Consider the following 25,888-nt stretch of genomic DNA (forward strand, 5'->3'; position numbering starts at 1 on the left):
TAGTTATTTGAAATTATCCAGGAAGATGAGAAAAGAAAAAAAGAATGAAGAAAGTTGAGGAATGCCTTAGGAAATTTTGGTACATCACTAAGTGAACCAATATACACTTTATGAGAGTTTCAGAAGGAGAAATTAGAGAGAAAGAACAAGGAGGCTTATATGAAAAAATAATGCCCCCCAAACCCCTAAACTAGGTAAGGAAATGAACATCCAGATTCAAAAAGTTGTAGTTCCAACCACAACAAATGTAAATAAATTCACATTGAGACACATGATAATTAAATTGTTAAAAGTCAAATGAAGACAGAATTTTGAAAATAGCAAGAAAAAGAAGACATCACTTACAAGGTGGTCTCCTTAAGACTATAAGTGGATTTCTATGAAATATCTTACAGTTCAGAAGGGAGTGGGATAATATATTCAAAGTGCTGAAAGAAAAAAAAAATACTTCCAACCAAAAATACTAAATCTGACAAAATTGTCTTTTAAAAATGAAGGAAAAAGAAGACATTCCTGAGTAAAGAAAAACTGAAGGAGTTATTGCCACTAGACCTGCCTTCAAAGGAAAGGCTAAAGAAACTTCTTCAAGTAGAAATGAAAGGATGCTAGAAAACAACACAAAAGCATATGAAAATATAAAGGTAAATGCATAGACAAATACCGAATACCATAAAACTGTAATAGTGGTACATATGTCAATTTTAATATTGACATAGAAGTAAAATAGCATGGGGAGAAATTACAGATACAGGTGAGGGGAAGGAAGGCAGCAAACCACACTGCCATGTGTGTACCTATGCAACAATCTTGCATGTTCTTCACATGTACCCCAAAACCTAAAATGCAATAAAAAAAGAAGTAAAATATAAAAGTATAAAAATAACTATTACTATAAAAATGCATTAATATATACAGAATACAAAATGATGTATTTTATGACTTCAGTAACATAATGTGTATGTGAAGAAAAACAATCCATTAGAAACTAATCATAATGTCAATAAAATATAAAATAGAGTTTTGTATTTGATTGAAGTTATGAGTAGTGTATAATGGATTGTTTTACCTATATGATGTTTTAAATTAATCTTATAGTAACCATAAAGAAAATACTATTGAAGATACATGAACAAAAGGAAAAATAAATCAAATATGTCACTACAAAAAATTCAGTGAAATGTAGACTGTAAGAGAGAAAATGAATAATTTTAAAAACCTACAAGACCAAGAGAAAACAATTAACAAAATGGCAATACTAAGCCCTTCCCTTTCAGCAATTACTTTAAATGTAAATAGATTAATCTCCTTTTTGAAAAGATGGGAAATGACAGAATGAAAAAAAAACACAAGATCTGGCCGGGCATGGTGGTTCACACCTGTAATCCCAGCACTTTGGGTGGCCAAGGCAGGTGAATCATTTGAGCTTAGGAGTTCAAGACCAGCCTGGCCAACATGGTAAAACCCCGTCTCTACTAAAAATCCAAAAATTAGCTGGGTGTGGTGGTGTGCATCTGTAATCTCCCCTACTTGGGAGGCTGAGCCACAAGAATACTTTGAACTCAGGAGGCGAGGTTGCAGTGAGCTGAGTTGGCACCACTATACTCCAGTATGGGTGACAGAGCGAGACACCATTTCAAAACAACAACAACAACAACAACAAACCCCATAAGATCCAACTTAATGCTGGATCTTGAGATAACAAGAGACAAGTTTAAGTATTCACATAGGCTAAATGTGAAAGGATAGAAAAAGATATTCCATGAAAATGTTAATCAAAAAAGAGTAGAGGTGGGCCATACTTGTATAATACAAAATAGATTTTAAATAAATTGTCACAAGAAGGCTAGTTGTGGTGGCTCATGCCTGTAATCGCAGCACTTTTGGAGAGTAAGATGGGAGATCATTTCAGCCCAAGATTTTAAGAGTGCAGTAACCTATGATTGTGCCACTGCATTCTAATCTGGGCAACAGAATGAGACTCTGTCTCTAAAAATAAATAAACAATAAATAGTCACAAAAGACAAAGAAGGAGTATGTAGTGATAATATGGTGAAATCATGAGGAAGATGTAACAATTACAAATATTTACGCATCCAACCTCAGAGCACTCAAATATATGAAGCAGTTACTGAGAGAACTGAAGGGAGAAGTAAGCAGCAATTAAATAATAGTAGGAGATTTCAATACCCCATATTCAGTAATGGATAGAACACCCAGACAGAAAGTCAATAAGAAAACAGAAGACTATAACAACAATAAAGACAAAATGGAGCTAAAAGAAATATACAGAACATTCTACCCAACAGCAGCAGAATATACATTCTTCTCAAGCACACACGGAACATTCTCCAAATGAATCACATGTTATGTCACAAAAAAAGTCTTGACAAATTAAGATGATTGCAATCATATCAAAAATATTTTCTGGCCACAGTGGAATGAAACTAGAAATCAAGAGCAGAAGAAACATAGGAGAATTCACAAACAAGTGGAATTTAAAAAATACATTCTCGAAATAACCAATGGGACAAAGAAGAAATAAAAAGGGAAATTAGAAATTAGAAACAAAAATAAAAACAAAATATATCAACACTTATGAGACACAGCTAAAGCATTATGAAAAAAGCAGTTTACAGTGGTAAATGCGTACATTAAAAAAGAAGGAAGATATCAAACAAACAATGTAACTTTATAACTCAAAGAACCAGAAAAAGAAGGACAAAATAAGCCCAAAGTGAGCAGAAGAATGGAAATAATAAATATTAAATAAAATCGAGACTGGAAAAAAAATTTTTTAAAAACCCAAAAAAACCCTAAGAATTGTTTTTTGAAAAGATCAACAATATCAACAAACCTTTACTTAGAATAAAAAAAAAGAGAGAGAGAAGACTCAAATAAAATCAGAACTGAAAAAGGAGACATTACAATGAATGTGACAGAAATACAAAGGATTATAAGAGACTACCAAGAATAATTACATAGCAACAAATTAGGTAACTTAAAATACATAAGTAATTTCTAAAAACATACAATCTACCAAGACTTAATCATCAAGAAATAGAAAATCTGAAATGAACAATAACTGATAAGGAGAAAAATTAGTAATTTAAAACCTCTGAACAAATAAAAGTCCAAGAACAAATAATTTCACTGATTAATTCTATCAAAACTTTAAGAAACTATTCATGCCAATGCTTCTCAAACTTTTTCAAAAAATTAAAGAAGAGGGAACACTTCCAAACTCATTTTATATGGTGAACATTGTCCTGATACCAAACCCATGAAAAGATACTGCAAGAAAGAAAACTATAGGTCAGTATACCTGATGAACATATATGCAAACATCTTCAACAAATAGTAGTAAACTAAACTTAACAACATCTTAACAGGATCATATGCTACAATCAAGTAGAATTTATCCCTAGGCTGTAAAGTTGATTCAACATACAAAAATCAATTGATGTAACATACTACAGTAACAGAATGAAGGAATTTTAAAATTGTATGATCAGCTTAATGGTGTAGAAAAAGGCATTTGACAAAATTCACCTCTCTTTTATGATAAAAACATTAAACAAACTATGAATAGAAGAAAATTATGCCACTACAAGAAGGACCATATATGAAAAGCTCACTCACAGCTAACCTCATGCTCAATGGTGAAAAAAATGGAAAGTTTTTTCTCTAAGATCAGGAACAAGGCAAGGATGCCCACTCTTGCCACTTTTATTCAACATTTTACTGGAAGTCTTCATCAAGATATATTAGGCAAGAGAAAGAAATAAAAGGCATCCACACCAGAAAACAATAATAATAATATCTGACATAATCTATATCAAACACTAAATGTCTTACAAAAACTTGTTAGAACCTAGAAACAAATTCACAAACATTGCAGGATATTAAACCAACATAAAATCAGTTTTATTTCTATATATTGACAACAAATAATCTGAAAGAGAAATTCAGAAAACACCACTTATAATCACATCTAAAAGAATAAAATAAGAATAAAATTAACAAAGGATATCAAAGGCTTATAAACTGAAAACTATAAAGGATTCCTAAAAGTAATTAAAGACATAAATAAATGGGAAGACATTTTTGTTCATGGATTGGAAAAACTTTTGTTAAAAATGTTAATAGTACCAAAAAAATCTACAAATTCAATGAAATCCCTATCAAAACACAATGGCTTTTTTTTTTTGTAGAAATAGAAAAAATATTCTAATAGTCATATGAGACCACAAAGACCCCAACAGCCAAAACAATCTTGATAAATGAAAACAAAGCAGAAGCCTCACACTTCCTGAATTTGAAACATATTACAAAGCTGCAATAATCAAAACATATGGTTCTGGCATAAAGACAGACACATATCGACTAATGAAACAGACTGGAGAGTCCCAAAAAGCCAAAATAAGGCCATTCATATATAGTCAAATGATTTTTGACAAGGTTTTCAAGACTACACAATGGTGAAAGGATAGTCTCTTCAACAAATGATTTTAAGAAAAGTAAATATCCACATGCAAAAGAAAGAAACTGACTTAATATAACATAACAAAAACCAAATAAAAATAGGAAAAAGACTGAAGAAGCTCTAAAACTTCTAGAAGATACATAGGTAGAAAACTTCATAGCATTGGTTTTGGTAACGATTTCTTTGATATGAAATCAAAAGCACAAGCAACCACACAAATTAAACAAGTTAGACTTTAAAATGGAAGGTTCTACATAGCAAAGGAAATAATCAACAGAGTGAAAAGGCAATCTAGAAAATGGTGGAAAATATTAGTAAACCATGTATCAGATAATGGGTTAATATTTCACATAAAATATATGAGAAACCTCTATAACATAATAGTGAAGAAAATAACCCAATTGAAAAATGGGCAAAAACTTTAGTAGATATTTCTTCAAAAAAGACACTCAACTAGCCAATAGATATATGAAAAGAGTTCACATCATGAATCATCAGGGAAATACAAGTCAAAACCACAGTGAGATATTCCCTCATACTTGTTAGGATGGCCATTATTAAACAACAACCAAACAGAAAATAACAAGTGTTGGCAAGGATGTGGAAAAACTGGAATCCCTGTGTATGGATGCTTGGAATGTAAAATGCTATAACAGAATACAGTTCTCAAAAAATTAAAAGTAGAAAGACCGTATCATTCAACAATTCCACTTTTGGATATTTAGCCAAAGGACTGAAAATTGCATCTTGAAGGAACATCTGCATCCCTATGTTTACTGCAGCACTTTTCACAATAGGCAAAATATGAAATCAACCTAAATATCTGCTGACAGGTGAATGGATAAAGAAAATGTGGTATATACATACCATGGAATGTTATTCAGCATTAAAAAGCAGAACATCCTATTATATGCAACAATAGAGAATAAATTAGAGGATATCATGCTTAATGAAATAAGCCCATCACAGAAGGACAGATACTACATGATTCCTCAGATATGAGTTATCTAAAGTAGTCAGATTCATAGAAGCAGAGAGTAGGATGGTGGTTGCCAGAAGCTGGGGGAAGGGAGAAAATGAGGAGTTGCTATTCAATGGGGATACATTTTCAGCCATGCAAGATGTAAAGTCTAAGAGATGAGCTGTACAACACTGTGCCTATAGTAGGCAGCAGTGTCTTTGACATTTCAAACTTTGTTGAGAAGGTGGATTTCACGTCATGTGTTTTTGACAACAATTAAAAATACCATATGAGATAAGGAGTATTGTTATGCTTATTGCAGATGAGGAAACTGAAGCTTAGAGAAGATGCCTAACTTTTGTCTCTGTATCTTTTATATACAGTTTCAATAATCTGAGATGTTGACTCTTATTTGTCAAGCCATTTTTAAGATTATTTAATATTTAGTTATATCTACTCCTTTCCTTATTCCACACTTAGCCTCATCATCAAAAGCTTACTTCTTTTTCCAGAAAGCCCTGAAGAATATTTGGTATACTATAAATACTCATGGAAGATCAATCTAACAGACTTTTCATTTTATGGAACATAAAGATGCTCTGACTAAATTTCCTCTTTTGTTCTTTGGAATAAAAGATATTTTCCTTATCTTCTAAAGTTTCAAGTACACAGTTAAAAGCACTGTCCAATAGTCATAGAGACTTGACTGATGGACAAAGATTCAGCAGCAGACACAATTCAGCAAAATCCAGTCTGAGAGCGTTTTCCAGTAAGATCTTTTTAATGTTAGAAGGGTGAAAGAGACGGCAACACTTCCCACACTGGACACTCCTGTAGACAACTTTGGCAAGAATTTATTTCATGCCCAATAGTCTTACAAATCATCTTCTTCATGATGACAGTGGAGGCAACTTAGCTTTCTGGCTCACAAGGTTTGATTTCCTCTGTTATTTGGAGGCATCCTTGCAGAATTGTAATTCTTTCATCTCAGTTCTCTGAGTCCTAGAGCAATATCTGAAAGTACTATGAACTGTAATTTTCTCCCCAGACTAAGAATCTAGTAAGTGGTAGAAGACTTAAGAATGACATTCTAGTTTACTTCATAAATATTTAGAACAGTTTCTTCTCTCTCTCTCTCTTTTTTTTTAAATGGGCTCACTGACAGGAAAAAAAATCAAATTTTTGTATAGTTCTTGGTAGGCAATCTAATATTAAAGCTAACTGCCCCATTCTGTACTTAGAATGACCTCAATCTGTAACTAACTGGATTGCCTCCAGAGTCATCTATAATTTAATTATATTTATCCCAGCTCACCTAGAACTGAAAATGAAGTGACTTTGGTTTGTGAGACCAGAATCAATAGCCATTAAGAAAATGAAGAGGTTTTTTTTTAATCTAAGAAAAAAACAAATACCTAAAATATCCCTTGCATCAGCTTCTATATACTCAGAAAAATGCATAGATGGTGAAATTTTTATCATGATGCACTATATAGCTTTTATGCCTGGAAAGAAATGGGTTAAGGCAAAAGCAGACTGTTGATCAGAATAAGAGCTAAAAGTTAAGCTTTCAGAGTATTTTGAATGTATGTGGCACATTTAGATAGGAAGACAGATCCTAAGGAAGGACAGAAATAGATGAAAGCTACAGATGAAAAGAAAATCCTGTGTAAGCCAAGTGTATGAGTTTCTCTCACCATGTCATTGGCATCATGTAAATGCCAGACAGCATTTTATATACAGCTTAGATATAGCAGATGTTGGCATTTAAGTATAGTTTGCTATGAGAGAAAATTGCCCTTGAATGGAAAAGGAAGTTTACTGGCAGAGAAAAATAATTTTCTCAGTTAACGTTATAACCTCAATAATAGAATTGTTTTCAACCAGAGGTTGCGGAGTGGGAAAGGAGGAGAGATATAATGATACCTCAATTCCAATCTAAAAAAGAGAGAAAATCAGCTTCAGTTTAAATTGTGATGTGTGGGTTGTATACACAGAACTTTCTCCTCCCTCTCTTCTCAAACCTTAAGGCTTCATGTTAAATGGAACAAATCACATCCTTCGTGGTTCTGCTCTGTTTGGTACAGCTGCTTGCTGCAGGTGGTGCCCTAAAAATATATTGTTTGTTTATTTTGCAATATAGCAATCTGCAGAGTGGTACCTAAAAGTGCAACTGCTCCCTTCTCTTGCTACTGGTGAACCAAATGATGAAAGACTAAGACCTCTGCTAAACCTAGCGTGAAAAGGCCCAGATAACAGGCACAGGTAGTGCTTGAGGCTCAGCTTCTGATAAGTTCCATTTTCTTTGGATTCATGAAGCAAAGCTGATGGGCAGACCATTTGTCATCAGAGCTTCCAACTGAGTGTCAGTGAAACAAAGCCAGGCAACAAACTGCCTTTCTTGGGAGAATCATTGTTCTTCTCTGGAGATTAACATCTGTAAGCATATGGGATATAAAAGAAAAATATCTATTATGCAACACACACACACACACACACACACACACACACAGAGAGAGAGAGAGAGAGAGAAAGAGAGAGAGAGAGAGAGAGAGAGAGAGAGAGCAAAAGCAAAGATTAATCTCTGGTAAATGTTATTGCATATATACTTAATAGCACTTTCAGTGATTCTTAATTAATAACTGAAATGATAAAATAATTTTCCCAGACACACTCTCATGGTATTCAGATTTAATCTCACTTTACAGTGCTGTTGAACACATTGCAATAATTTATATGTGAAGACGTTCTATAATCTATGTTTAAAACAATGCTATACAAAACCATATTTTATTAATATTATTCTATACTTTTCTCATTGAATGAATCTTTAAAAACACTCTTGAAAATTTCAATATTTATATGAACTAATCTGTACAGAGGAAAGAGTGATGATAATGAGTCATGTCAATCAACCTTTGGCAAGGCATGGCTTACCATTGAAATGTTACTTAAAATCAACAAGATTCTGGATAATAGATTTTATAATCAAATGGATGAATAACAACAGTGATTTTCTAGAAATAGTTGGAAAAATATTGGCTTCTAGCAATCAAGTAACTAACATTTCCCTAAGATTTAGTGATATAGTAATACATTTGGATTATCTTGAGATTGGTGGAAAAATAATTGTGGTATTTGCCATTACTTTTAAATGGCAAAACTGGGATTACTTTTGCACCAACCTACATGGGAGAAGATAGAAAACAGAGTGAAGATGACAGCATGATTCCAACCTTCAGATATGGGGATGCTGATATTAATCCTGACAGTGATAGAGAGGAGGACAGCAAGGGGAAGATTTGAGAGGGGAAATAGTAAGTTCAATGTCGGGCTTGTCAGGCAGAAGGAAACAGACAATTGGAAGACGGTGAAATTATTCCCTGTTTAATAAATGGTGTTCAGAAAACTCGCTAGACATGTGCAGAAAACTGAAACTGGACCCCTTCCTGACACCTTAAAGTAAAATTAACTCCAGATGGATTAAAAACTTAAACATAAGACCTAACACCATAAAAACCCTAGAAGACAAACTAGGCAGTACCATTCAGGACATAGGCATAGGCAAGGACTTCATAACTGAAACACCAAAAGCATTGGCAACAAAAGCCAAAATAGACAAATGGGATCTAATTAAACTCCAGAGCTTCTGCACAGCAAAAGAAACAATCATTAGAGTGACCAGTAACCAAGAGAATGGGAAAACATTTTTGCTGTCTACCCATCTGACAAAGGGCTGATATCCAGAATCTGCAAAGAACTAAAACAGATTTACAAGAATGAAACAAACCCATCCAAAAGTGGGAGAAGGATATGAACAGACACTTTTCAAAAGAAGACATTTATGTAGCCAAAAGACATATGAAAAAATGCTCATCATTACTGGTCATTAGAGAAATGCAAATTAAAATCACATTGAGATACCATCTCATGCCAGTTAGAATGGCGATCATCAAAAAATCTGGAGACAAGAGATGCTGGAAAGGATGCAGACTTTTACACTGTTGGTGGGAGTGTAAATTAGTTTAACCATTGTGGAAGACACTGTGGTGAATCCTCAAGGACCTAGAAACAGAAATTCCATTTGACCCAGCAATCCCATTACTGGATATATACCCAAAGGATTATAAATCATTCTGTTTATAAAGCCACATGCACATGTATGTTCATTGAGGCACTGTTTACAATAGCAAAGACTTGGAACCAACCCAAATGCCCATCAATGATATACTGGACAAGGAAAATGTGTCACATATACAACATGTAATACTATGCAGCCATAAAAAACAATGAGTTTGTGTCCTTTGTAGGGACATGGATGAATCTGGAAACCATCATTCTCGGCAAACTGACATAAGAACAGAAAATCAAACACTGCATATTCTCACTCATAGGCAGCTGTTGAGCCATGAGAACACATGGACACAAGGAGGGAGCATCACACACTGGGGTCTGTTGTGGTGGGGGGTAGGGGAAGGACAGTGGTGGATGGGGGGAGTGGGGAGGGATAACATGGGGAGTAATGCCAGATACAGGTTACAGGAGGATGGAGACAGCAAATCACCTTGCCATGTATGTACCTATGCAACAATCCTGCACGATCTCCACATGTACCCTAGAACCTAAAGTACAATTTAAAAAAAAAAAAAGGAAAAAAATAAAAATAAAAAAAGAGAAAAAGTTGAAAAATAAATGTAATGCCAGTTCAAATGTGAGAAATGGAGGTGGAGCGAATGATTAGATTCTGAAAGAATATGGGGAATCTTTTAACAAAAGAGGAGAATTTAAGAAGTCAGAGGGAAGAAGAAAAAGATACGCAAGCTAGTTTCCTTTTAAGAATAGTAATGTGTACTTATTAACTGCATACTCAGCTATACCTACCTGGTCAGAGCTCCAGATATGCCCACCTGAGTAGAGGTCCCTACCCTGAATGTTCTCCTACCCATAACGCTCCTTTCCCAAATATTCACACAGATCAGTCCTCACTGTGGTCAGATCTTAGCTCAAAAGTCACCTATCTAGAATAGCCTTCCCTGGCCATTCTCTGATGGCTTTCTTTTACCTTATCCTACTTTATTCATCAACAGAACAGCTACCCTACTGGACATAATATATATATTCACTTGCCTCTCCTCACAGGAATTTAAGTTGCATGACAGCAAAGACTTTGACCCTGTATGTACAGTGCTTTATACCGATGTGGGGCAGAGGCACTCAGTGAATACCTGATGAGTAAATGAAGGAATGTAAACCTGTTTCTAACTCCAAGCAGTTAAAGAGTATGGGGGAATACAATACCATTGGTCACCCTAAATCCAAACCCTGATGAAGTTCCTGCCTGTATTCCAAGACAGCAACTATAATCTGTTACTCCACATACTACCCTGGCGATAAGCTGTCATGTGTACCCTATCATATAGCCACAATATATTGCCCAGAAGAAAAATCCATACTACTGCTGGGATGTGGGTCTTCCAAATCAGCCCAGTTAAATTATCACAGCAACTTTGGAGCTTTTAAGACCATAAGTTTGAACCAAAGAAAATGTGGGTACCACATGGTTATGTCATATCAATTCAGATTGCAGAGTCACAATTAAAGAACAATGAAGATGTGGCCAAACACATTTTGTCATCTGTTTTGGTGACTTCTTTACTATGTTTTAATTATCAAACTTCCTTTGACAACTTGCCTCTCATTTTTAACTTGTAAGCAACACAGACATTTCTGTTTGTGAAGAGTATATTGCTGAAAGGAAATACATGAACAATTATTGAATCACTGACATGAAAGATTTCTGTACCTCACAGTGTAACTTCAGGAAAAGTTGTTTTTATGCTAACATATGGTATGGTAGGACTAAATCAAACTAAACATGGTATTAAACTAAGAGGATGGCATGAAATTAGAATGTGTATGAGTTGAAAAACCAAGACATTAAAAAAATAAATTATAACCTACTATTATTCTCTGATGAAGAAGTCAATTAAGTTATGGAACAGGGGGCAGAGAAAGTGAAGATGAATTGCTAGAATACACTGAGTCATGAGAGGAAAAAGGAACAGTGTGTATTTATCAAATTGCTGGTGATAAGCTAATCAAACATAAGAGGTAGAGGTATTGGAAATCAATAAAGGAGAATAGAACAACTCATAAATTTCAGGACATAAGAGGAGATAAAGAAACTCAAAACATCCTTGAAGACAGGACACCACCTCCATCCATGACTGTAGAGCCATATTTTCAATTAGCACTAACCAAAATAATCCTGTGAAAAATAACTGTCTCCTTGAGTATAATAAAGTGTAATATTATAAATTAAGTTAGGAGATTACAAGTAGTAAATATATATATATATATATAAACCTGTGGTCTTGACTCTCAGGGCCACCGCTTGATAGGAGTTTGACAAAATGAATGACAGGACAAGTGACAGAGAGAAACAAATGGCAGTTAGGACAGAAGCAGCCACGATGCCACGAACAGAGGAAAAAGCAGGAGAATAATAAGAACTAGGAATCAGGTATCTTGCTATATCAAAGAATGTGTGTGCTGATAACAGTAGAGTTTTCAGTCCTAGTTATAAGATTGGTGAAAGCAAAAGGTACGGAATGAGTGCCACCAATGGCTCTTCTTTTACTGAGTAAAAACTACTTAGCTTAAGTGTGTTTGCCCACAGTTTTAATTCTTTTCCCCGCAAGTATAACATACTAGATCATAAATTATCCCTTAAGTTACAGCTGTCATGATAAATCATATTTATATCCTTCCTTTACGAATTCCTTCCTCTTATTTGAAAACACTAACATGTCCTACTATTATTTTTCTATCACCGTGTTTAGGTTCCCATGAAGAGGACATTGCCATTAAGATATATTTTAAAGACCTTTGTATCATAATAATTGATGATGACAGGAAAGACATCCTAAAATACAGTAATATTATATACAGTATTAGGAAGAAGGATGGTAACTTTTTTGTTGTTGTTTTTTTTTTTTTTGAAGCAGAGTTTTGCTCTTGTTGCCTGGCCTGGAGTGCAATGGCACGATCTCAGGTCATCACAACCTCTGCCTTCTGGGTTCAAGGGATTCTGCTGCTTCAGCCTCCTGAGCAGCTGGGATTACGAGCATGCACCACCACATCCAGTTAATATTTTGTATTTTTAGTAGAGATGGGGTTTCTCCATGTTGGTCAGGCTGGTCTTGAACACCCAACCTCAGGTGATCCACCCGTCTCGGCCTCCCAAAGTGCTGTGATTACAGGTGTGAGCCACCACGCCTGGCAGGATGATGACCTTTCATTCAAGGCCAACAACTTATAATGTTTTTCAAAAAATGCTGTATTTTAATATATGTTCATATATTTACTTATTTCTGAAATAATTTATAATTTAATATACTTTGCTTATTTCTTCCTGAAATAATTTTGTTTATAAAATCAGATCATACATTGTTTATTGCTCTATGCAAAGAATTTCAACTTTTAAATCTCACCTTACTAAGAAAACACAGTTATTGGTGTTTTTTTTTTTTTGGAAGATATAATCCTTACTACTATCTTAAATGTATTGGTATTTTTGTTCCCTGATGTTTCCAAACATTTCCGTAGAATATGATATACTTAGAAGGTAAGCAAGTTCTTCAAACAAGTATATCTAGAAAAAGATATTGCCTCCTGATAATAATAGTTGATATGGGATAAAATTTGCTCCTGCGTAGGGTAGTGGTGATCTACACTAAATATGATTACCCTAGCTTTAAGAATCACAGTTCTGTCTGGGGAGTAAGTAAACCTAGCAGGATTTGGTTCATTTCTGTATAGCACTGTGAGTTGGCCTGAAAAGATAATAGTATTCTCAGTGAGCAGTGGAAGAAACTGAGCTAAAGAGAAAATAAATAATATTAACTTTACTGTTTTCAAGGCAATTTCTTAAACACTATCTCATTTAGTTCATAATTACAAAATAGTTTATTATACAACTGAGTGTAAGATTTAAGGACTGTTAATGCCAGCCTGTGAATATTTTACCTTATATTTCTAAATTTGCAAATAGGGAATACCCGAGAATATTAAAAGCAAAACAAATAAATCTTAAACTTAATCTGACTTTAGAGTGCTAGTTCATGGGCTCACAGAACCACTCACCAATTCACAAGTGCACTTTTCAGTAATAAAGTGAAAGAAAATTTAGAACATGATAACTGTTTAGTGTTTATTTTAACCAAAACTTTATTGACATTACAATCAAAGTGTTGAGCTCTGAAGGGGATAATATTCAAATGAATTTATTATTATTTAGAGGAATAGAGAATAGATTGGAAAGTTAAACTTGTGCCCATTTCAGAAGTACCAATAACTTACTTCTTACAATTCAATAATAATAATATTTCTTACTTATTCCGGGATACAGCCAGTCAAGGTTCTGACATTAGTTTGTAGGTCTTTGCTTACTTAGATGTGTTTTGCAATTCCATACTGTGCCAAGAAACGTCCTTTTCCTATTCTGTTTACCACATTCATTCTCTTATTTCAGTAATGTTGCCATAGGGAAAACACTATATTTACATTGATACTTGGTTCGTCTTCTCATATTTTTGCGAATATTTGTATAAACTATTCTGATGTTACAGAAAAACAAACACTTTAATTTTGTTTACTAGATTACTATGTTTTGATGAGCAGGTCTGTGTTTCTCAATACCCGAGAGCACTAGATTTGGAGTAGTAGGTATAATAATTGAAGCCAAGTAACAATGCTGTTGAGCCATCATGAGAACTGGGAAAGTAGCCCAGGGGTAGTCATTCTGTCCATTTTCTATTACAAGCAAAAGGCAGTTTTTTCCTAAGAAGAAAACTGTTGTAGAGCCTTGAATACTGGACTAGGAATCTGAAGAGATAGTTTTTAATTCCAGATCTACACCAACTCACGATTTACCGAGAAATATAGTATGCACAGTATAGATACACAGATTCATTATTTGATAAAATGCTAGTTATATGAAAGGCCTGACTCCACAGTCCTAGAAGGGAAATGACTCTCAGGGCTCAAAAACGAGTTGATGGAGCAATCAGGGCTGTGATGCCATTCCGGTATTAGAAAATCATCTTCCCTGACTAGATACCATGTGTTTCTAATAATTTAGGACATAGAAGAATCAGTAGTGAAGAGAAAGGGAAGGCACTAATATTTCTGGTGAAAAATCTGACAAGTGTACCAGGTAGGCCCTATCTCAAGCCTAAGGAAAGAAAACTTCCATGAGCAGGTCATATCATGGTAATCCTTTAAACAACTGAATGGGAAATTTTTATTCTCAGTGTAGAGAATTACTGACTTACTGTACTGCCCACTTCTGCTCCCATATATTTGGAAAGAATTAGATACTTGAAAATTATGTACATTTGGAATTGACGCTTGACATTTTTAAACATTACTTTAAATGCCAACCTTGTTGAAGATCAGCTGACCATTATATGTGGATTTATTTCGGGAATCTATTCTGTTCCTTTGGTCTATATGTTTGTCTTTATGCTGATACCATACTATTTCAATTACCACAGTTTTTAAAAATATTTTGAAATCAGGAAGTGTGATACTTCCAGCTTTGTTCTTTCACAAGATTGTTTTGATTATTCAGGGTGTTTTGTGGTTCCATATGAATTTTAGGATTATTTTTTCTATTTCTGTAAAAATGACATTAAGGTTTTAGTAGAGATTGCATTGAATCTGTAGATCTCTTTGGGAAGTATGGACTGGAGTAACTGGCAGCAAAAGGTCTGTTTATTTTGGCACATGATCAATATTAATAGATACTAAAGAGACCTCTATATTATTCTTTTAAATAAGTCCAATGAAGTTTGAATATCACAATGATTCGAAATTCATTTTCTTTTATTTAAAGATACAGGTACAAATTCTTGTTTAAAGAACATACATTTTATGTAATTCCTTTTCTTTTTGAACTCCACTCTATTGCTTCCATAGAACATTGTGCTAATGTTTTTTAACTTGAAAGTTTTATATTGATCATTATATCACACTTCTCTGCAGAAAACCTGTATGTATATGTATAAATTTGTGTATATGTTAAATTAAATATGTATAAACTTAAATTTGATTTTTCTCATGTCCATTAGGCATAAAGTATTAAAAATTTATTCTTGTTTGAGATATCAACCCAATTATTGTTTTATAAAATTGATCAAAACCATACTGTTTATTATAAATATTGATTAAAATGACTAGGTATAAAATTAAATTTTATTTCAAATGAATTTATTTCTTTTCTTTTTGAGATCAAGTCTTGCTCTGTCACCTATACTGGAGTGCAATTGTGTGATCTTGGCTCACTGCAACCTCTGCCTCCCAGGTTTAAGCGTTTCTCCTGTCTCAGCCTCAGCCTCCTGAGTAGCTGGCATTACAAGCGTGTGCCACCATGTCCAGCTAATTTTTGTATTTTTAGTAGAGATAGGGTTTCACCATGTTGGCCAGGCTGGTTCTGAACTTCTGACCTTAAGTGACCCACCTGCCTTGGCCTCCCAAGTTGCTGGTATTGTAAGTGTGAGCCACTGCGCATTAGCAGTAGAATGAGACAGATTTAAGGATGATTCAGTTTCTAGGTTTTTTCTCTTTAAGGTTTAAGCAGTGAAAAATCTTGTTTGCTAAATAGAGAAGAATTGAAGACTTTTCATTATAATGATGTCACTCAACTCCAGCAACTTTTCCATGCCACAATTTTCATAATTATCTATCACAAAATTTATTTCAAATAGTCTACCAACATAAATCTATTAGGTCTTCTTTCAATTTTAAACAAAGGAAAGGATTAAAAATTGCCCAATTTGAACAGTAATTTCTGGGAAGTATACCAAAAAATACTACCAAGACATAAACAACTATTAATTATATTCCTAGTTCTTTATCCTATAGCCACCTAGTTCAAACTGATGGATACAATAACAGTTTGGGAAATATTGAAGTACTATTTAATTTCAATATATGTTTTTTGACATAATATTTTCTGTCAGTTTAAGAAATCATGTGCTTTGGGTATTTTTTTGGTCAAACTGTGAAGCTGGAGATCTGCCTAATTTAGTTTACGAAAAATGGCAAAATCTGTAATTTTGACATAATGGAATCATTTTTCTACTGTGAAACAATTCAAATCAAACTATTTTTTTCTTAAAAAATCTGCTTTAATTTTTAATTCAAATAAATGTAATGAAGGATATTTCCATAGCCATGGCAATCACATCACTTCTGAGCGCACAGTGGCTAGATATCAGCTCATACCATTCCCCACTCATCCCTTTAAAATGACACAAGTTCACAACTTAGATTTAACATGTAAAACGTGAATGGCAATATCCTAGGGGACATGGTATTCAAAATTCAAATATTAACAAAATATTAACAACAAAACTGAATGTTTCCAGAGGCATCAAACAGCAGCATGCACAATAAGGCCACTCCTATGCAGACACCATACACATCAGCTACATCCAAAGAAACGCACATGTGCCATTCCCAACACAACCTCAAGTCCACCTAGATAAAGAGATTCAACGTTTGGAAAATTTCTTCACTAATCATATCCCTTAGTAAGTCTTAGCCAGCCAAATGGCAAACATAAATTATCAATAGAATAACTAAAGTCATTTGTGACTTTATTTACCCCAATGTACGTATTTTATCTACACCTTCTTTTCCACAATCCATTGAACCATGATTTTACCATTTCATGCACTCTCCAAAGTAGAGAGTTTTTTGAATAGGAAACAGATATAACTGAAGGAGAATTTGACATTCAACTATTCTTAGCTATGAACCATGCACCAGGTATTAGAACCTTTTCTAACACCTTTCATGGCTGCCCTGCTCATTTGTTCACTGTTTCTAAGCCAACACTGTAGGTAACAGAAAGCTTACTTACATTTTTTTAAAAACTAATACCTTCTGCCAGTTGCCTAAAACAATTCATAGCCAACCTGCCATCAACTTAAAGTGTGTCAGAAGTGAAGGAAATAAAGTAGAGGAAATAAAGAAAAAAAAAAAAAACCAAGCAATTTGTTTGATGTTCATATTAAATTTAGGAATATTGATTATCTGGATGTGGCTACAGAAAGGATAAATTAAGGCCCCCACCCAGATGAATTTTTAGAATTTTAGCATATTTGAACATACATCATTACAACAGCTATTGAAATAAATATTTTATCTTAAATTATTCTTTCTGCACATTCATTTGTAAAACACACACCCTTTTCATTGCTTTTATCACAGAAAGAAAAGTATGATATGTGTAAAATAAATGTGAGGCACATCCCTCTTCATTCTCCTCACCTGTGGCAGACATAGCTAATCAATCATGGCATCCTTTGCTCCTGAAGAACTGAATATTTTGACATCGGGAATCCATTACCCATCAGCTGCTGCTGGCATTCAGGTTGAAGACTATTTCCCAACCTTGTTATGAGAGCATGTTCATATATTAGCTAAAATGTCTCAAGAAGAGCTTTTAACCTATTCTGCTGCCCTCAGAGACAGTGACACAGTTAGAAGATTTAATTCATGTGAACATATTTTATAAACCATGCAGTTCCAATCACACACTGAAGGAATCTGATTAATTTTTTTGTAACATGAATAATATCTCCCCAATTGATCTCCTCCTTGGCTCTCCCCACATACATTTATTTTATCTATTCAGAAAATGTGGATTTTAAAATTTTTGGTTTTATTAAAACTGTGAATACCTGAATTCCTTTTGAATGTGCTATCTGATACCAACTAGAAGAAAACGGGGCTGGAGAAGGAGAAAGCTCGAAATATCACACCTGGCTCATCATTATGGTGTTCTGGCAGTCTTTTCTGCATGGCTGGAAGCTGTGTGATTAATAGCCCCTCGTACCAATTACATGGATATTATACTTGTCTTCCTTTGGCTGTAGATGGGAGATATCTTATGTATGTGTGATGCAAATGTGGGCTTTGTGAATGCTAATTTCAAAATCAGCCAGGAGTTGATTGGCAGAAAACCGAACAACGGGGTGACAGGCTTGCCAGGGTTCAGGAATCTGTGAAAAAAAGGCTGAATGAGGGTGGAGAAAAAGAGCTGGAGAGATTTGGAGTTAATCAAGAGGCAGTAGCTGAGAAAGCATCAGTTTATGCAAGCAGATCTGAGCCAGATATCCTGGAAGAGAGGGCAGTTTCAAAGACTCAGATGAAAACACTGAGAAGAGTGAGTTCAGCTGACTTTACAAAACTGCATGGAGCTAAGAAGCCAAGATTATGCTTTAAACTGCATGAGCCATATTCTTTGTTTACCACATCTCCCAAATGTGGCTGTTTGCACCTGGTTTGTACTCTGGGGACCCTTGCTGTATTTTTGACTGTGACATTCTCAACGTCAGAGGTCCTGACACCTTAGTTTCTCTAGATGCCAGAAGGAGACAACCACTCAGGAAGTTTCCCCTAGACTGACTGAAAGGAACATTTGATTGTCGAAGAGATGATCTGGGTAACACAAAAAGTGAGGAACAGAGATTCAAGACACCATTTCCTCAATTAATCATTACATCAGTGATCAGAATGAAGATAGGAAATTTTGTTTGCAGAGCAAGTTGTTAAAGATAAGCCCTTTTTGGTTTGCATTATAAAACTTGAGTTTGGATTTGCTAAGTTGTCTGTATAGCAGATGCATTCAACCCAAGGCTGGCTAGACAATAGCACGCTCAAAAGTAGAAAATGTGTTGAAACTTCGCCAAGTAATGGCTTGGCTGTGCAGTTGCTAACTCTGGTGTTCCACAGTCAACACTGCAAAAGTAACGCACCTCTGGAACAAAGAACGGGTGGAAGAGGTAGAGGTAAAGATGTCACATTCTAGGATGGTTTGCTCAAACTATTCCTTCTCTCCACTGGGGGCAACGCAGACAGGAGAAACAAGAGCCAGTCGCATAAAATATTGGTCACATCTGTTCTTTGGGATAACCCATCCATCTTCTTTGCACTCTAGCCACCTTGCTGTTACAGATGGTTTTCACTTACGTAAAATTATTTTTTCTTTGGGTGTATATGTCAGCTTCAACATATGACTCCATGTCAAAATGTATTTTTTTTCAGCCAATCCCTATGTGCCAGCATTTTACGTGGCATTTAATAAATTTGTGTTTCTAGTTTACACACACATACACACACAAACTAATTCAAATAACTTTCTAAAATAGTCATATATAAATGTCTATGCACAAAAACGGTATCTTCACATCATCCTTGAAATATAGGTGGAAGTTATCCACAATTTTGTGGTACAGTAAAAATAGGCAGTTCTACAGATAGTTCTACAGTAGTTTGCTTAAAACCTCTTTTTAACACATATTTAAAGATATTTTATCTGACCCCAAATCACACCAATATTTCACTTTTCTCATGTGATTTTCTCATTAGATTACTTGATTTAAGTGGATTTTAAAGAGTGAAATGGCTACTTCCATCCTATCAAATCTAATTTATTTTTACCTCTGGATTATCAAAATGAGCACTTTTAGATTTAAACTATTACAGAAGATTTTGTTAATTGGAAGGAGTGTCTATGGTTGAACCTATTCAAGGGAGATTACTTAGTGCTTTAGCCAGGAACATAATTCAAATGTTCCGGACATCATTTATGCTGATTTCCAAATAAACAGCCCTCCCTCTTTCATGGTCATTCTGTGATAGGGTGGGACTGTGTGACCAATTCTGCACAATTAACTGTGAACAATGAGCCTCTCCTCACAAGCAGAAGCATGTGTGTGCCAATGTAGACCCTCCACAGCTATTTTTGCTCTCTGGCACAGCAACATGATGATGGAGATACTGGCTACTCCACTAGAATTGTTTCCTTGATCAGTGGAGCCTCCTGCTGACACACAAGAAGAAACCTGTTTGGCTTTTATTTACAGAGAATTTGGAAGTGTTTACTAACATAGCATACTAGCTGACTTAGTCTATCACCACACACACACACACACACACACACACACACACACACACAAATACACACATCTCATTAAAAATCTTACAAGGATATATTAGTTATACAATCTAACACCCACACACTCACAAAGTTTTTTCTTAAATTCCAGAAGAATTTTATGTTTCTCTGAATTTTATGCCACTCTACCCAGAACCCATTATTTCTTGTTATTAAAGAATTGTGAGCCAATATCATTTCCAAAATATTTAACTAAAGAGGTAACAAGCAGATTCTACTTGCATCATTTGTTGCTAACAGCTTTAACACTATGCACATCAGTTGCATATCTGCATAGAATCTAAGAAAAATATATGCAGTTCTGCATTTAAGATATATAATGAATAAATGGATTAATGTGTCAGAAAGTTGCCTTAACTTTATAAATTTCATTATATTATGCAGTTTTTCTTCTTGAGAAAGGGGTATTTTAATTTATCTCTTTGTCATAGTAATACAATGTTAAATCATATATTTTGTATAACATAGGCATATGCAATACAAATATGTTATTTGTAACTCATGCTGCCTCCTAGAAGGAGGGTTTTTTTTTTTATCAGCACAGTACTATGAAAAATGGGGGCATGAATGTCTTAGAAGTAGAATCTATAGAAAATGTTAATTTTTTTTCTGGAAAAAAAGTGGGAGATTAAAGGTGATGGATGTTGCCTGGGAGAAATCTAAGAAAGATGAATGAGGTAGGGCAAATGAAAAAGATAAATCCCAGGGCTAGCTGAACAGCCAAAAGAAGCACTAGAAGAGAAAACAACTATTGAAATCTTACGAATTTGGGTATTGTAGAATGTCAGTTATGAAAAAATATCTGGTCATCCCTTCAGAATCCTTAGAAAAGTCTACCAAAAGTCAAGTAATCACATCTTGATTGATTGGATTACCTCTGTAAAATGCTGACGATAACAAAGACTATTTACTAATTGCTGAAGAAAATCAATATGCTAAGTCCGGAAGAAGGTTTGGTTTAACCTGACATTTTCCTGTTAAAAGTCACATTAATGAGGAAAAAGCAAAAAGGCCACACTTAACTCACAGATTCCATTTGTATGCACTGAGTTTGCACAGAAATAAAACAACCCCAGAGGCACTAGAAGAAGTGGTTGGCTGTCAACACTTACTGCGAGGACAATCTGCAGGGAACTATGAGCCACTTCTATGTACTGGTACTCCAGCAAACACCCTGAGACCGTGATGTAGCGATGGTCTTCTGGAGCCCAGTCTGGGGCGGGTGTCACTGACGTCACCGTACATCCTGGTCCATTCTCCATCCACCAAGATCGGTGCATTGAAATATTAAAAGTCAGGATAAGGTCTGTTTCCTGCAAGAAGGCAATTTATAAGGATGAGAATTACTCTATAAATGTTAGTCACTTTACTTGGGACTGACTTGCTTTGACTTTCCCATTTGGAAATGTGGCATTTTTTTTTTCCTACCCCATACGTTATTTTACAAAAAGCCAGGAAAATATCTAAATTACACCCATCTAAAGTAATTATGCATCTATGGATTCATAATTTTTCCTCACTATAATAATATAGATGACATTATTTTATTAGAGAAATTCTTAATGATTTATATTACTAATAATTTATATTAATTGTAATACCTTTTAAGAATTGCATATATTTATCACAAAGGGAATGATTTAAACTTTTATCAAGTGAAGTTCATGCTATTCCAAATCCACTTTATTTTTTTCTCTCCAAATGTTTACTTTTCACACATTTTAAATCTTAAAACTATACTTCAGTTTGGCAACATTTAACATAATATTGTGGTTAAAGCTTGAATTTATAAGACCTTTACTTAAGAAAACACAAGATTACTTGCTTTTTCCCCCTTCCTATTATTTCAGCAAATCAGTCTCTCTTTAATCTTATCAATTTTTTGTGAAATTGATTATAATATTTCTTAAGAATTAAGAAGTAAATAATTTTTAGGAAATATTACTATCAAATTCTTGCAGGATGGAGATAACGAGTCAATTATTTAGATGAAGTTCACAATGTTAGGTGATACACAGCTATAAATGAAATAAAAGTAGAGTTTTGCACTGAGAGAGCTTGCAATCACCTATGCCAACTTGGAGCTATCAATGGCACATGGACAAATGTCTTTCAGGTAAAGAATGGCTAAAAGGAATGTATTAAAAGTATTTTATTATTCAGCAAGTCATGAAGGAAGATAAATTCTAAGAAAGAAAGGTCAGCTATGAGAAATTGTACTATGTCAGTTTCAGTGATAGTTATGGCCACAAGGTAATAGGTGCCAAGCACTCCCTCCAAAGTGAGGCTCTGACGGACTAGGCAGACCTTTAGATAATGTTTTAAATCATAGTTTGTGGCCAGGAAATTTGGAGATTGCAAGTAGGACTTCTTTGGAGAAAGGTGTGCTATGAATGTCAACATCTCCATGGTGGCCATTGGGTGGGGTTGGGGTGATCTGTCTTTTTCACAAGCCTATTGAGAAAAGCTTCAAAGTATCCTTTGGAATCTAGGAAACACAGCAACTAGTATCTGGCTCAGGCCTGATAAATCTCAAAATAGAGCCTGTGGCTACAGCTACCTGCTAAGTGGTCAACAAAAATTAAGCAGTATGTGGAAAGAAAATGCACTGCTACATATAGTGGATCTAAAGTAATGATCCTTGGTAGCAGATGTGGACTGTAATGAGAGAGGGCTAACATGGTCTTTCTCCCAAGGATGTCCAAGAAGATCAGTGGGTAGGTGGTTAATAGCTGAATCTTTACTATCACCTATTCCTAAGGCATGAGAGAGGGAGTGTAATATAGTAAGTAAGGAAGAGACACCAAGTAAATCATGTACCTACAAGTGAGATATTTAATGCAATGCAGGGTTTCTGAAAACCCCAGAGAACTGTTTTGAGACACTTTTCAATTTCATGAGCCACTAGACTCTCTCAGTATCTATATATCTCTCCTGCTCCCTTATCTCTTCTCCATTGTTATACTCCAAGCATGGTGGGGTCTTGAGATCTCAGATAATAGTTGTGAGATAGGGATGGGATTAGTTAGTAATGGCTGAAGTCAAATAGGGAACATACAACTTTTCCCTACTGGAAGGAAGAAGTTTAATTTCAAATAAAATTTGGATATTTTATTATAATGCCAGACATATTAATATCTAAACACAGACTACTTTGGAAACTACAGTGACGTTGTATAACTTTTTGTAATCTGGAAGTAAACACAAAAGTAGGACATCTGCTATTTATTTTATCTGATGGTAGCAGAAGAACCAGGTCCATGAGTAGCCCTGCAGTGGAAATCATGAGGAAGAAATGTTTTTTTTTATGTTATTATTCTCAGAATCATACTAATTTGATGTTTCGTTACCAAAGCAAACTGGAGAAATTTCCAGGGCCTAAGAGAAAAAAATAAAAGCATTCAAAGGGGCAACCAATAAGAGACTAAGCTGTGAGGGCAGCCAGGCTTGGACAGCCTAGCAAAAGCAAAATTCGGTCCCCTAATCACTGCAGATATCTAATATACAGAGCCCAAGGTCTCAGTAAACCTCCTTGTCTCAAAGGAAGTCAACATCAACTGAGGTTCCATTTGAAACAATGGTAAGGAGGATTTTCTGAGACTTAGAACTTGGTTATTTGCATGATTGCTCCTCGTCTGTTGAAGCAAAATTGGTTACCATACAAAGCCAGATGATTCAATAAACAACTATGCACGAGTTTATTGGGGTTAATCATAATTGCAAACAGGGACTAGAGCCCAAAGTAGTGACAGTGAAAATATGCTTGTGAGCTATAAGACAGAGCAGTGGTTCAGATAGGGAACTATTCCATTATGCCGGGGCTGTCATGGATTTTGCAATGGAAGTCCCTTGTCCTTGGAAGCCTCTTAGTCCCAGCACACCAGGACAGTTAGTCACCATAGCTGCAGAGACAAGTTTTTAAAAAGAATTGATGTAAGTTGAGTATTTTGCCTGTTAGAGCTGTGGTGATCAGAAGTGCTCATTCATTTAGTGATTATTTATATCCTAACTACTGCCAAAAAAAGAATCTTGTCATAATAAAGCACATATATACTATTAAAACAAGGGTAAAGAGTAAGAGCCAAAAAAGAATGGAGATGATAGCTAGTGAGCCAGGAAACCAAGGCATGAGTAAGTGCTTCACTTGGATACTCAATTCATGACTGACTTCTTGGTAATAACAGAGACACAATGGGAACACAACTATCATTATCTAAAAGAATGATGAATACCATCTCTGTAAGAAAGACAGTCTTTTCTTTCCTAATACTAATATTTTAAGAGGAATTAACAACTATATAAATATTTTTATACAAAATATGTATAATATATTGGATGGCATCTTTAGTTGATTTTTCTTCTATAATTTCAAGAATACTGGCAGGGAATTATCCTGGACTTAACAGACATCCGAGCCATCTTTAGTTCCTCTTTCTAATACAGTGACTATATTAGTTTGCTAGGGCTGTCATAACAAAGTACCACAAATGGGATGGCTTAAGAAGAAACTTATTGGCTTATAGTTCTAAAGGGCAAAATTCTAAGATCATGGTATAAGTAAGGTTCTTTCAAAGGCTTTCTGTGAAGAAGAATCTGTTATGTGCCTCTGATGGTGTGCTGGTAGTATTTGGCATTCTGTAGCTTGCAGAAGCATCACCCTAATTTGTGCCTTCATTTCACACGGCAACTTCCCTGGGTGCCAAGCTGTATCCAAATTTCCTTTTTTTTTAAAAAAAAAATAATAATAAGGACCTTAGTTGTATTGCTCTAGAGCCCACTCTACTGACCTCATTAAGACATCTGAAATGATCCTGTTTCCACATCAAGTCACATTCTGAGGCACCAGGGGTTAGGGCCTAAATATGAATTTAGGGGAGCAGGCACAATTCAACTAGTAACACTGAACTCTAACTTCTTTCTTTTTTTAATTTTATTTTTTGTTTCTCCAGAGAGTCAGTTCTAGTTTTTTTCTTTTTTAAAATGTATTTAGTTTTCTGTATTTTTTTCTTTTAACTTATTTTTGAGTTTATAAAGATCACTGGAACTTATCTTCTGGATGATAAGTACAATATTTTATTACTTCATACATTTATTTGCTTTCTGTGTTATCTATTATCTAGAAAATCTACTACATATCTTTTTAAAAAATTATATTTACCATAAAGCTATAGCCAAAAATAGCATTATTTTGTCCACAGTTCTTTCCATTGCATAGTACCCTACTGAAAGGCAATCACTTTCATTTTTTATAACTGTTTCTTTAAGTATTTACTTATGTTTTATAAATATCATGTTCATATTGACATTATTCATGTATCATCTAAATATTATCTCCTATTTCTAGTATGAAATGTATGCAGTAACATTTTTAGAAATATTTCCTTTCTATTCCCCAGCATTCTGTATAAGTTAC

The 25,888-nt window shown here is 34.6% G+C and overlaps 1 protein-coding gene across 3 annotated transcripts in view; it reads right to left on the reverse strand.

The window, feature by feature from the left end:
- The window catches only part of NKAIN2 (sodium/potassium transporting ATPase interacting 2), a 1,036,037-nt gene that overhangs the window by 161,864 nt on the left and 848,285 nt on the right, over positions 1-25,888 (reverse strand). For all 3 annotated transcript variants that reach the window (XM_039467799.2, XM_039467798.2, XM_074397519.1), the window contains exon 4: positions 21,588-21,788. In XM_039467799.2, the coding sequence (XP_039323733.1) occupies positions 21,588-21,788 (201 nt within the window). The remainder of the gene's footprint in view (positions 1-21,587; positions 21,789-25,888) is intronic.

Source organism: Saimiri boliviensis, chromosome 4 (assembly GCF_048565385.1).
Source record: "Saimiri boliviensis isolate mSaiBol1 chromosome 4, mSaiBol1.pri, whole genome shotgun sequence".
NCBI lineage: Eukaryota > Metazoa > Chordata > Mammalia > Primates > Cebidae > Saimiri > Saimiri boliviensis.